This window comes from Gallus gallus, chromosome 17 (genome assembly GCF_016699485.2).
Source record: "Gallus gallus isolate bGalGal1 chromosome 17, bGalGal1.mat.broiler.GRCg7b, whole genome shotgun sequence".
Taxonomy (NCBI): Eukaryota; Metazoa; Chordata; class Aves; order Galliformes; family Phasianidae; genus Gallus; species Gallus gallus.
The window spans coordinates 1,737,637-1,751,682 of NC_052548.1; the positions used below are offsets into that span (position 1 = coordinate 1,737,637).

Genomic DNA, 14,046 nt, shown 5'->3' on the forward strand with positions numbered 1-14,046 from the left:
CAGTTCTGCTTATGTGGCTTGGACCAGCTGGAAAGATGGCTTTCTTACCATTTTTGTGATTTAAATCTTTTCTTTGAGCAACCTGTTTTAGGACCGAGGCACACAACCTCCTCCACTAACTCATAAAGTGCTGAAGCCCAAGTTTCAGTTTTTTTCTCTCATCTCTAGCAACTCCCATCTTCTGTGGCTCATTTTGGGCAACATGAGTGTCATTTCTGGCCACAGCAGAACACAGAGGTTCCATGTTCTCCTACCACCCTTCCCCTAGGCTGCTCAGCTCAAGTGCTCTGAGGATGCTTCCCCACAGAGCTGTCTTTTACCATTTCCCAAGCTGAAGTGCAACCTTGCAGGACAAGCTGGGGACGAAGCTAGACACTGGCAGGGAGAGGCAGGCTATGCCTATGGCACACCAGGTGAAATGAAGCAATCTCTTAACACTGGGATGGGAAGTCTGACCTAGGATCAGACACATTTTTTTCCCAAACATTCTCAAATGCACCTCCCCTACAAACAGCCTCCCCAGATTTCCCAACACTTTTTGCATACTATCGTTCCTCTAATGGGAGCAGTGCTCTGCTCTGCAGGGTGGTACATGAACTACATATGAAATCACGTGCAGGCAGGGGAAGACAAGAGCTTTGTGTGTGTCCAAGTCACTGCTGCACACCTGACAGCCACTCTTAAAGACAACAGGTAAGCCCAGGATGGAAGAGCAAACACTGCTACGTACTGTTGTTAGTGTTATTTCTTTGGAGCTGTGGTTTCCACTTCTCTTCAACAACAGGTAGAGGTGATCTGGGCTGGCTAGAGGCAATATTGTTCTCGTTGTCAGCTGTGGAGTGAGAGACAGGGAGGTATTAGAAGCACAAGGTACTAATGCTTAAAACACAAAGGGGAAACAATAACCATCTGCTAAGCATTTACGTATGGGTCCCTCACTAAGGTGACACCAATCTTCTATGTGCTTGTAGCCAGTAAGCTTTTTTCAGAGATGGCACAGTACTGTAAGTTACCTTGAAAACTTTGGACGTGAACTCCATCATATCCCAACTGTGGCTGTAATGACAATAGTTTTTCCTGTTGGAAAAACAACTTTAGAACTGTCTCTCAATCAACTGGAGCTGCACACCAGGAAGAATAGATGTTCCTTGTGCAGCCTGACCTGTGCAATATGCTTGCTTTCAAGCAGGATTAGCAGACATTTACCCTTCTGTCTCATTGTCTGTCTTTCTGCAGAGCTAGAGGCTTCTGCTTTCCCTACTGGAACTACTTTGTTTCTTAAGCTATGTTCAACCCCTTTGTATCTAAGGATCTTATGATAATACTCATAGATGTTTGTTTTCCCACTGTAAAGCGATGCCAAACTCTCTTGGGCTGCTCGTTGCTGCCTGAGACTGGAAACAAAAAGGAATAAAAAGTTTGTGGAGTGTGACCGTTCCTCCCCATGGCTGCAGAGATGATCTCCTGGGGGTCTGTGTGTTACATTCCCATTTTCTTACATGGTTGGCTAAACATTTTGGCTGCCAGCTTGAAGGGATTTTTCCAGGAAATGCAGACAAGATCAGTAAGTTCCATATCATATCTATGTCCTTTCCTGTGCACCAAGAACTGCCCTCCCCAAGGAGTCTTCTAGTTGTTAGTATGCTTCACTATGAAATTGTGCTCTGAAACAGTCTCTGATGCTACATTAAAGTGCATAATGAAGAGAGGTGGAAAAGGAAGGAGGAAGATGGACAGACTGATGACCAAGCTGAACAGAACAATGGAATTAAAAGAACAAAGAAGACAAAACCAATCCTTTACTTATCACAGCTGGACGCACCTTAATTTTGCACATCTCTGTTACACAGGCCTCTCTTCAAGGTGACCCCTTTGGGGCTTCTTTTAGGCTCAACAGTGTGACACAGGACTACAGCATGATCCATTCACCCAGAACAAGGAGCCTCCTGCAGGAGGGGATCCGACAGGCTCTGAACTCACCTGGAGTCAATGACTTCTCCACTGATTTTAAAGCAAATTCAAGAAGACCAGCTCGGATGGCAACACCTGTCATCTACATAAACCAGCATGCAGTGAACTGAAGCCTGCCCCAGTGCTCCAGATGGTAGCATATGAATTAGAAGGATGCTTTATTACAGCACACACAGGGATGTGGGCTTTGCTCTGCCACCAGGTTCACCTGGTGCTGGCAGGGCAGCGGGCTGCCCACCAGAACAAGCAGGAGAGAGCCAGGGTGCTCTCCTTATGTGTGGCAACAGCCCAGCAGAGAAGGGAGTCTGGCAAGAATCTTGAGACCAGCAATCAGACAGTGAAACTTCGCTGTCCTCTTCTTTGCAAGCAGGTCCTGCATGACAGTTGCTGGGCATTCACAAACCTTGCTGATGGTCAGTTATTATGAGCCCTGCACAGACCTAACAGCAATCCAGAGTATGGCAGAACCAGGGCCTGACTAGGGCAGAACATGGGACTGCCCCAAGGAATGCATGTGCCCAGGACACTCAGGGTGTGCTGTGGCAGCTGCTGACTGGGGAGCATCACTGAGCTCAGCACTGCAGCCACAGGTGGTCCTCGCATGTGTGGTAGAGACACAGTGAGCAGGAGGTGAATGCCAGCAATCAGGTACAACACACCGCTCTTCCCACAGTGTTTGCTGACCCTGATGGCTCCTGACCCAATGTCACAAGTGGCTGCAACTCCATACATTGAGGGGTAGACAAAGGAAAATGAGGAATGCTGACTGTTAACTTTGTTCACTGTTCAGGTCTACCAACGTGAAGGCTTCCTTATCTTGGGGTGGAGGATGGGGGAGAAAACCTCTGAATTTACTCTCCCCAACTCTTTATCTATTTTACAGTAATAAGGGGTTTATAATGTGTAAATATGCACTGGCATCCAGTGTGGCATTAATGAGATTTGTACATTTTGGTCTCATCTTCCTTATCAGGCAGTCAGCAAACTACACAGATCATGGGTCTGCAGTGTTTCTTCACGCCTCCAATCCTTTAATCCAGATTCTGCCTAGTTGTCATTTTATTCTTTCAGCTCTAGATGGTAGGAGGGGCATTATACAGTAGCACTCGACCTGAACAAAGTACCCTAAAGGGAGTCAAAGCTGTATATTGTACAGTGTAATTACAGAACAAATTCCTTCTCCTGATGTTCTACTGTTCTATTTCTGCCTTTCAGCTTCCAATTTACATTCTAATTACTTCTTCTCATTGTGTAGCTGCTTTATGGAGCTATAATCTCTCCTTATTACCTTTTAGCCTCCAGGCTCAGCCCTGTGAATGACTCAGGAGCCAACACGTCCCTGCACTGGCTCCTTGCAGCCAGCAACACGTTCCCTGCCCTTTGACCACTTGCAATAGGGGCTCAGTGGACATGCTGCATTCAGCTGGAAGAGATGAGCCCTTTGCATCAGACACAGGAAGCCAAGCAGGGCCCAAACACATCAGTTGAGAGAGCATTTGACACCAATGGACTCACTGGATCTCCAAACCCATCACGAAATACATCATGAACACAGGCATACAAATGGTTACTATGCCAGTGTTCCCAGTATGGGGATCCTATGCCACCAGTTCTGCTAACCAGTAAGGTCTCTGCCTCCCCAGGTTGCAGAGATGTTGTGCTGATGCTGCTTCTTGGATTTGCCAATCCCCAAGTTCTAACAGACCACATGGTAAGAAAACTGTGACCAGTAACTCCACACCGTGTCGTCTTCATTGCTGCTTTGTTTGAATTCAGTTTCCAGAACCAGACAGCCACCAAAGCTGGCTCTCATGTTCCTTCACTTTGTTTTGCCCTCTCCCACAGTAGCAAATACCCAGCGGTACAGACGCACAGAGCTGGAGGAAAGGCTGCTGCTTCCCCAGGAGGACGAGGCATGAGCACACACAGCACAGGGATGGCTGCTTCCCAGGGCACAGTATGGGCACAGCCTGGAGAAAGTGCTTAAGTAAGTGTGAAACGTTTGGAGGGAAACAAACAAGCAGAACACTGTGTCTTAAAGAGACAGAGCAGGGGGGAAAATGGAGTTTAATGGCAGTAACACTGAGCTGGAGAGAGGGGGTTACCCACCGGTGTAGGTGACACTGTGTGGGACTCAGATCACAGACACCTGATCCCTTTGCAACCCAGGTGAGAAAGCCCAGAGGCCACTGATCTTCTGTAAGGAAGCGAGGAGGAAGAAGCTGCAGACAGCATCAGCTCAACATTGTGGACAGCTCCCAGAATGGCAGTGGATTGCCCTTCTCACCCTCACACCTGAGCCTCGGTCCCTCCTTTGCAGCTCTTTGGTGTCATTTAGCACCATAACTCAGCAGGGACCAGAACAAGGAGGATAGCCAGGGCACAGGAGGCAAGCAGGAATCGCCACTGATGAAGGACAAGAACAGACCCCAACACCACAGAGCAGCACCAGCCCTGAGCACAGCACTGCTGCTCAGTAGCACAACGCCTAGGCACTGCACACCAACCACTTCATCCTCTAATAGAAAGTAACACCCAAAAAGCTCAGCTTCTGTCTTACAACAAAGCACCCTGAAAGCCTACCCACAGTACTGCAAAGATAAATACAGCAGCAGCTGAACAACACACAGAGCCTGCAATAAGATTTGCCAAAGGAACAGAACCTGAGGAACTGCACATAGGGAGAACTCCGGGAACACTGCCCTTAAAATCAAGACTAAAACTAAAATACAACAAAATAAAAGCTCTGATTAAGATTGCTGGTACAGAATGGAATACACACTTTTCCTCGAGTAACCTGTCCTACCCTGCCTCTGCTCAGGGCTTACCTGCAGTGTGAGCACAAATGAAGCACCGAATGTGTACTGCAACAGAGCAGCTCTGTTGGACAGCACAGGTCTGCCAGAGGTGAATTTCTCTGTAAACGTGATTAATTCACTTCAATTTTCAATCAAGATAAAGAAAAAAAAAAAAGTCTGTGTATATCAAAAATATCCTCTTTTCTATGTTTTTGAATATTCTGAATGCTGTCTTTGATACAGGTTTGGCTTTGAAATGCTAAAATCTTCTTTTATGTAGCAAGATAGAAAACACAAAAGGTGGCTTAGAAATAAAGTAGCAGAATTACTACTCCTCAGAATTTTCTTTTGTAGAGAAGGAAACGAACACAACTGCTGAAATGGCAAACACTTCTGAGAGCACATTTCAGCCCTTTGCAGAACTCCACGAGACATAAGCAGAGAAAGGGACTTGTGTGGGGCAGGGCTCTGCTGCCCTGAGAGCATTCTGCTTTGCCTGAATGAGAACTGCCCTGTTTGTGGGAGGTTTCCTCTTTTGTAGGAGCAGCGCTTACAAAAGCAGCATTCCCTGGGTATCTCTGGGTAAAGGGAAGAGCTGTGGGATGTGCTGGAATGCAGAATTCCTCCCATCCTAGGGAAGGAAGCAGACGCATCCTGAGCCTCACACTGCTGCAACTGCTGTTTCAGCCTTCCAGGCTCTTTTTGCTGAAGGTGGGGCTTTGGAAACTGTGAGCATGGGAAGCTCACATTCTGTGTTTCTATGAAGTTCCACTGACACACAGCAGGGCCAACACCAGGCATCAGAGCAGAATGTCATTCTCTGCTTTAAGCGAGTCGAGGTGCCCAGCTTACCTGCATGGGACTGCATGTGCTCCAGGAGATTGTTATAAAACTGGAACTGGATTCCACAAGCTCCACAGGTGTAAGGCTCTGTTTGGGAAAAATCAGTTCAGAAGAATTACACAGAGTATGTGGGGAAGCAGCACCCGTGTGTACTTCAGTCTGTGCAGCAGTGGGACAGCCCGAGGGCATGGTGAGTATCACCACAGCCGTGTGTTTGTCACAGCAGCTCCGTAGGGCTGGGGCATGGCCACATGGCTCTCCAGGGCAGGGCATGTGTGTGTCAGGTTGCACAAAGCCCTGAGAAGCTGTGCTCCAACCAGGCCTCGCTAGCTCACACCTGGAGGAGCTCATCCTTGCTCTTTTTAAGCCTCAGAGCATAGTGAGTGCATTTTACATCTGTTTATGTGAAATACCAGGCTCTGCTGTCTTCCCTAAGTAAGGCAAGGAGCACTGGGATGTCAGAATCTTGCTGCTCAGGAAGCTGGGACATGGAGAATTGCCACCTGGGGATGTGGACTCGTTTTTTCCGTGGCTGCTGAGAACTGCAGTGAGACTGGGGCACGGCGAGTGCTGGCAGGCTGCACACAGATGGGGTGAGTGGAGTTGGGGGCAGGAAGAACAGAACCCAGTGCAGAGCAGAGCCATGTTCCAGAGCTGTGAGCAGGAGCTGGAGCCAGGGGAGAGCTGGGGGCAGAGCTCCATCATGTGCCGAGAGATACGGTTAGTTCTGTTCTAATAAGTGTGGGGAAAATGCATTTCTTCCGCTGAATTAACCTAGCAGCACGTTTGCAGTTGCTTGGTTTGAACAGTTATTAGCTGAGTGCATTAGTTGACAGATGTAACACCAAACTATGGGGCCGAGACATGTTAGCACTGAAGCCTGTTAGAAACCTCCGGATAAATCAGCACACTGCCACCATTCTATTTTGGAACAGGTGAGTGGACAAATGCAGCATTCAGCACGTGAGCATCTTCTCATACAAAGCCTGGCACACACAGAATCTATCACTACAATATACCATAAACCTGTATCAACTTTGGAATGGATAAGCATATCTTTGTATCAGTGAAACAAAATAAATCTAATGCGTGTAAGTATAAGCACTGGCATCCTGAATGAAAGAGCCAGAATATGGGAAAGCACAAGCCTGACTGGGCTCCACCTGTAAGACATCTATCTCAGGTAGCAGAACACTGAATTTATCAGATGGCAACAGGGAGCTGAGGGGGAAAACACAAAAGGAACCACAATACAAGCTGCACTTATATGCTGTAAGGTTACACACTGCCATGCTGTTCCCCCAGAATGCACAGCCCCCTGCAATGAAGGAACAACCCCGGCTGCCGAGCTGTGCTCAATGCCTTATTTAACTTCCTGCATTTGCTGCTGCTGCTGCTGCAGGGTTTTGCTGCAGTGAGCCATGCCTTCCTCCTTCAGAAACTGTGCTTTTGAAGAGAAGGGAGGAACGTGGCAGCTGAGTGGACTACAGGACTACAACACAGTGTATCCTTACTGCACTCCAAAAGGTCTCTCGTTGTAATTCCTGGAAACATGCTGTTGATCTTACTTCCAAAAGCCTCCTCCTACACAAGCAGCCAGCTCCGGTAACAAAGCCATTGCCTGCTTTTCAAAACTCATTTACTGCTCTCAAAACGCTGAAACATTTTCTACGACAAAGATCCACTGAAGTCCAGTTTGCCACAAACAAAAAAATGCACTGTTAGAACTGGAGATAAAATAGAAATTCATCACACAATTCAGAAGTTCTTCCCAGGATGGAGGGAGGGATGCTCAGGATTCACGTGGTAATGAACCCAGGGTTTTCCTGATCCCTGCCCTTTTAAGATGTCAGCTTGTGAGCCCCCGCTCACAGCACAGGGAGCAATCAGAACAGTGGTGGGCTGTGCAGTGCTGGGAGGGAGGCAGGGGGCCTGGAAGGTGGGGAGTAGAAAGGGGCGGCCTGTATCTGAAAGCAAAAACCATCACTGGAAGAGAACTGCATACCCGGGCATGTACTCACAGCAAGTAAATTCTCCCTCCCTTTTATTTCTGCTTGCACTTGGAACTGGAAAATTTGCCAAAACTGAACCCTATTGGTGCTCCTTTCCCCTTTCTGGGAGCAGAGCACCCTCCCTGCCACCACAGGACTCCTGCCTTTCCCTTCCCTACACACAATTCCAGCTCCCCCCATCCCTGCTCACACTGAGGTTTCCAGCACCTGGATGGGATGTGTTCCCCATCGGTGCCCTAAGCTGAACAGGGGACCCACAGGTCCTCCTATGGGAGCAGTCCATGCCCAATCTGCTCCCACAAGTGAATCTTTCCCTTCCCTCTCAGCTTGGTCAGTGGTGGTACAATGAAAGCTGTCACCCCTCTGTGCTGTTCCTTTAAGGCCCAGGGAACATGTGTGCTCCCCAGCAGCCCAGACCATCTTGGGTGGCCAAAACAAGCCTTGTGTATAAACAAAGCAGGAACAGCCACATAATTAGTTGAGAAAGGGCTCAGAGACCTCCAACCTGCAGCAGGATAGCCCAGGCAGCCCATACCACACTGCTGGGAACATCTCTGGTCTCCCTGAGCCCTTTGCTGCTTCTCAGGAACCAACTCCTCCTGCTGTTCTGCAGCTGAGGGGCCTAGGAGTCACCGTAGGAGCAACAGGAGCCCCTTCTGATGAGAATCACAGCACAGCTGAGGTTGGAAAGGAGACCTCTGGGGTCCATCTGGTCCAAACCCTCTGCTCAGGCAGCGCCAATGACAGAAGGCTGTGCAGGACCTCATCCAGGTGGCTTCTGGAGGTTTCCAAGGAGGGACAGCCAGGCAGTCCCTCAGACAGGCTCCTGGCTCCCACCTGGGGCCATCTGGCTCTTAGCAGTGCTGGACACTGTGCTCTGTTCCCTCGGCGTTGGCTCTCCTCCCTCCAGCCTCCTCTGTTGGCAGTCCAAAGGCAGCTGCTGGCACACGCTGTCTCTGCTGGTCCTGGCTGTGTGCTCAGCCAGCTCAGTGCCTGCAGCTCCAGTTCACACTACCACCACAGCTCCCAGAGCCCCCCTGGGGGTGCAGGAGCTGGGTACAGGCAAGAAAGTGCTGCTGAATGTAAGGAGGGCTTGGGGAGGGCACTTCTACCCCCAGAGCATACCACCCCACACCCTAATGTGCTGGAGCACTCACAGGTCTGCAAGCTACCGACTGCCACCAGCACATCCTGCAAGAACTTTGCACTGACCAATGAACCAAAACCATCACGCAACCCTCGACTGCCGGTATGCAGCACAGCAGTCTCACACACCTCCAGAGGGCCGAGGAGATGTGACGCCAGGCTGCTGGCATTCCCCTCCCCACCTCTGGATGAGGCGCTCCATCACACCGTCCTCATGGCATAGACACTGCTGTCTGCAAATACCTTTGCAGAAACCTCAAAGAACCAGCAGCTGCTGAAGTCTCCTCAGCCTCTTCAGCTAAATGGAATGGTCCCTGCTGCCCGCACAGCTTCCAACATCTCTCCCCAGGGCTATTATTAGATGTGTTTATTAGTGCTTTAAATATATAGATCCAGTGAAGAGGGGTCTGGAGCAAGACAGTAGGCCCTGCAGGACAACAGAAAGCAACAGCACCATTTGTGCTCAGCTTTAACAAAGCACTCTGTTTCCCATGCTAATGGTCAGTGCCTCTTCTAAGCCAGAGTGAAGAACAGAGCCAGCATCTCTGCATACTCTGGTCACAAATGGCATTAACCTCCTAGGGAAATGCCATCAGACACAAGAACAGGTGGGAATTTCTCAAAAGCAACTTCTGTCATCACCACCCACTTCTGACAATGAAAGAGCTACATAAGGAGGAGCTACCGAGTGTGCTCTAAGAATGGGATCTCTGTATTGGTACTACTTTGACTTCTCTTCCAATATGAACTCCCACGTTCTCAACGAAACTCCCATTTCTTTCTCAGATTTGCAAATGGAGAAAGAAGTGTCCAGTGCCATTCTGGCCATGCCACCACACTCAGGGCTGTCCCACACTGAGGGACAGAAGCCTGGGGCTGTGGGGCTGGTGTGGACTCCTCAGCACACACACAAACCAAAGGAAACCCAACCAGATGGGCTGTGATGGCGGCACTACCAAGAGTAGAAAAGGATGTATGGCCAACAAGAGAGAAACCAAGCAGACATCACATGGGCACCCATCACTACCAAACAAACCTTCAGAAGAGATTCAGATCTTGAGTTTAAAGCTCATTTGCACTGAGCCTTTTTGCCACTTTCCATTAAACTAAAGCTGCTAAGCTGGAGAGACACCACTCCTCTCCATCACAGTATTTCTGTTCAAGTTCCTTATTGAACATACCCCAGGAATCTTATTTAGGTATAGGAAGTTTAGATATCAACAAATGCTGTCATTTTCCAGTGGGTTTTTATTTCTTTCAAACGCTGTATTTCAAGGTATCTGAACTAAAGAACTTCACTTTTTCCTTTTTGCCTCATTTTTGTTCATTTCTTCTCGATGCCTTGTAGTTTCATTCACCCTTCTTAGCTTAAAGGTGGTGTTACCACAAATTCTTTGTTCTACCATAGAATCATCTATAAAGTCCAAGGCAACAGTTTAAAGCTGGTTTGTGATGTAAACCCGAAATCATTGCCCTTAAGGTTTTCTGAAGTCAGACAAGAAGTGAGACAGTCGGGACCGAGAAGCCTGGGCCATAACACACCCATGGTTACTCTGTGCCACTGCTGGATCAGGCTGCACAGCCACAGCCAAACGCTCTGCTGCTCTGCTGGGAGAGGGGAGAGAGGAAGGCAGCAGCCTTCCCTATTGAGCACAACACATGTTCACCCTTTTCTGGGGCTTTTTCCATACCAAACTCAGGATGACAATCACTGGAATAGTTCACAAGCTGGCCTTCAAATATTTTTTTTGCCTCTTGTGAATGTAGTACAGAAGAACCCTGTGTATGTCAAGTCTCAGCACAATGACACTCCACCAAGGAGTGTTTTGTTGAAAGCAACCTTGCACTGTCTCCAATGATTAACAGCACTGCAACAAGCCAGTTCCATCTTTCACAATTAGGCCATGCCATTGTCTTGCTCAGTTCAGCAGTGAATAACAACAAGCTCTACGTGACTGGAGACCGCTGCGAGGCTGCCGTGCTGCAGAGGTGGCCCAAGGAAACTCATTTCAGCACACAGCACTTGAAAAGCACTTCAGAACTCACAGATTTCATCAAAAAACAAGAAGCTGTAGAGCCTCTTTCCAACCCTCCCTTGCAGGAGGCGGGAAGCAGCTGAAAAGTCCTCCATCCACTCTGTGGCTCCACCGTGCCCTGATGGGAAAAGGTCCCCTTCTACATTGATGGACTCAAATGCAGCCATAAAGCTTGGCTTTGCCAAGCAGACCTGGTCCTGCTGCACTTTTATGGGCAGTAAGATGCCAGGTTTCTCAGATAAGGATACCACACACCTGAATTCACTATGACAAGGAGTGGGGCTGTGTACAGGGAAGAGACATCTTGATTTCAACACTTTCCATTTTAGCTGCCTTACTCTCACTTAGGACTCCCCACAGCATTGATTCCATCTCTATGTTAGATAGTGTTAGCTGCTGACCCTGCTCTGCTTGTCCTCTCCCTCACTGTCTTTCTCTCCTAGACATGTGGTACTGCAGCTGGGATGGAGACACAGCATAATCTGGCTGAGTGACCACAGAAGACTCTGCTGCCTTCTTTGGTAACACCAGGTCACAAAATTAACATCCACAACGAGCAAATGTTACAGAGAATCAAGCATTTAACAAGGCCAAACCATGCAGCTCTCAGGCTGCTCGACGGGCACATGGATTCACCTCCCAAACCTGGGGATTGTTCTTTACAGCAGCAGAGCTGGTGATAAGCAGCAGATGGAAGGAGAGGGAAGGGTCCATCCTGTCATTCTCTGCACATTATTGCCGGCTGCTACCCTGCCTGTGTGAAATCTGCTGGCTGGAGCATAAGAGAAGACAAGCCAACATTGCCAGAGCTACTCCAACAGTTCCCATCATACACGTGAACACTGTGCCACACGGGGTTTGCTCCAGCCACCAGAACACAGCCATGGAAAGAAGCAAATGGGGATAAAATGATATGGCAGATCTTCAAAAACAAAGTTACGGAGAGCTCTGCTTGGACACCCAGGCACATATATGCCCACAGAGCTTTCCACAGCCTCCATTCACCAGTGCACAGTGTCAGTGAGAACATCCAGATTAACTCCTGAGAACACAAAGAAATAAAAGAGAGGAGTCGGTTTGGTGGAAGAGCTGGAAAAGAGCACTGAATGAGACACAAAGGAAGCACCACAAAGATGGAATCACAGGGAAAAGCAAGGCTAGGGAAAAGGAATTGGGAAAGACATAGGAAGGAGGAAAAGGGAAGAAGTATATACATTCCCGTGCACCAGTCTGCTTGTAGGGAGCACGTCAGCTACCTAAATCAGAAAAGAAGTGCTTCCAACCAGAGCTCAAATCCCTTCAAACCAGTCCTGAGCAGCTCCCTCACCGAGCCACTGAAATAAACTGACCATACCCATGGTGCAGGCAGAAACAATTCTTCCAATGAAAGAAGATGAGCAAATCGTATTAAATCAACCACACAATTTTTAAGAATTTCAAGTCTTTGTTGTTTTTTTTTTTTCACTATGAGCTTTAAGAGTTGCAGTGAACAGACTGAGAAGGATGAGCATGGTCTGAGCTGGTACAAGGAGATGGTGAGGAGAGTCTGTGAGATGTGTCATAGCAACAGTGGGTCAGTATCTGAGAGCAGTTCAGGCAGAACTAAATTCTTGGACTATTCAATGCAGCCATTCAGTAGCTCTGTGTGTACTTCTTGTCAGCAGTTCCTGGACCTCTTCCCATGCTATAGGTTCTTTTCTCCTCCTGAAAAACTTATCATGAGCACATCTGCAGACAGGAGGTTTTACAATACACCATTCTTGAATTTAGATACAAGTTATTTGATAGGAAGGAAGATAATTCTTTCTTTCCTCCATAATGACACAGATTCTACTTGACAGGAAAAAAAACAAAGGCTGCTGTTTTCAGAGGGCCCCAGAGAAGTGAGAAGCCCCAAAAGCACACTCACTTTTAAAGATGTGCATGTAAAGGCTTTGAACCCTCCAGACAAAGCACTCATACTACCTACAGAAGACAAGGCATGGAGAGCTGACTTGCCAAGAGGCAAGTGGCCACTTTCAGAGCAGCAAGTCAGGCTAACAACTCCTGGCAGTCACTGAACTACATCTGCCTTCTGTCGCATCTGACAGCCTGCCCTGGCTGACTGCAAACAGACCTGGCCAGCCAAGCTCTCCTGACTGCTGCTTCTCAAGTAGGATAGGGCTGGAAAGTACAAGCACCTGAAACACAGAGACAAGCTCACCTGATGGGTTCTGCTTACATCTCTTTTCTTTAGGTTTTTCTGTCCCCGAATGAACAGCTGTAATTGTGGTGAAGGCTTGGGTTAGTACAGGACGGATCCCAAAATATAACACTCAGTATTTTAGAAATAAACAACTTTTTTGCCCATTCACTACCACCCACTCTGCTACTGTGAGCAGGTTATCCAACACCCCTCTGTTCCCTTTGTATGCAGTTGTAGAGCCCCCTCATTTGGTTCAGAGGAGACATAAATCCCCACAGCAGACATGGTGCAACCCACTCCAGGGAGAAATCCCTTCCCTTCCCTTACCTGTGCGTTGCATGCAGCAGCACTGTGAACACCACGTGTTTTGGTGCCCTTGCATGGGGAATGGATGGAGGCCAGCCTTTTCTACTGCCATTTTATTTATCTCTGTATCAAGATGCTGAAATTACATTACTTCTGGTCTGTCTGTTAAGCTCCATTTAGGGAGTGCATGAGAAAGGCAGTGTTCCACTTGAGGGCAAAGGGATACACAGACAGTATGAAAATCTTGTAAAGAAGACTATAAATGGTGTTGTCTTAGAGATTGCCCAGGCCAGTGGTTACGTTTAGTTACCACTACTTGGCCTTAAAATTCAAAGGAATTTGTAGAAATGGGGTAAATTCTGCTCCCACATCTACACATCTCTTATACTGTGACCTCCATATAGCAAACTCACGAACAGCTGGACACAAGTTACAGTGATGTGTAAATATAGTGTCACAGTCAGCATCACTGTAAAATGCAAACTGCTGTTCTACTGATGGTCCTCAGAGCTCTCTTGTTTGTTGCAAATGGATTTGCTTCACAAATACTTCACTGAAGCACAAAGAATGAATACTGCTTTATCTCCATCCACATTCCCCTTTTCTACCTCTTTGCTCCCCACTGAAAAAACTATCCAGATCCTTTAGTACTCGACTTGGGAACAGGATCCCCACATCACCATGAACCTGGAGAGGAGCAACAAGAGGACGATATCCCAGGAAGGGCAGCTGCTTGCAAGCTTGAAGTA

At 48.0% G+C, this 14,046-nt stretch overlaps 1 protein-coding gene across 7 annotated transcripts in view; it reads right to left on the reverse strand.

The window, feature by feature from the left end:
* ZNF618 (zinc finger protein 618) overlaps positions 1-14,046 on the reverse strand; it is a 145,294-nt gene that overhangs the window by 8,873 nt on the left and 122,375 nt on the right. For all 7 annotated transcript variants that reach the window (XM_015279648.4, XM_040649200.2, XM_040649191.2 and 4 more), the window contains 3 exons: positions 13,010-13,066; positions 5,622-5,699; positions 731-832 (listed from right to left, as the gene is read on the reverse strand). In XM_015279648.4, coding sequence (XP_015135134.1) covers positions 731-832; positions 5,622-5,699; positions 13,010-13,066 — 237 coding nt within the window. The remainder of the gene's footprint in view (positions 1-730; positions 833-5,621; positions 5,700-13,009; positions 13,067-14,046) is intronic.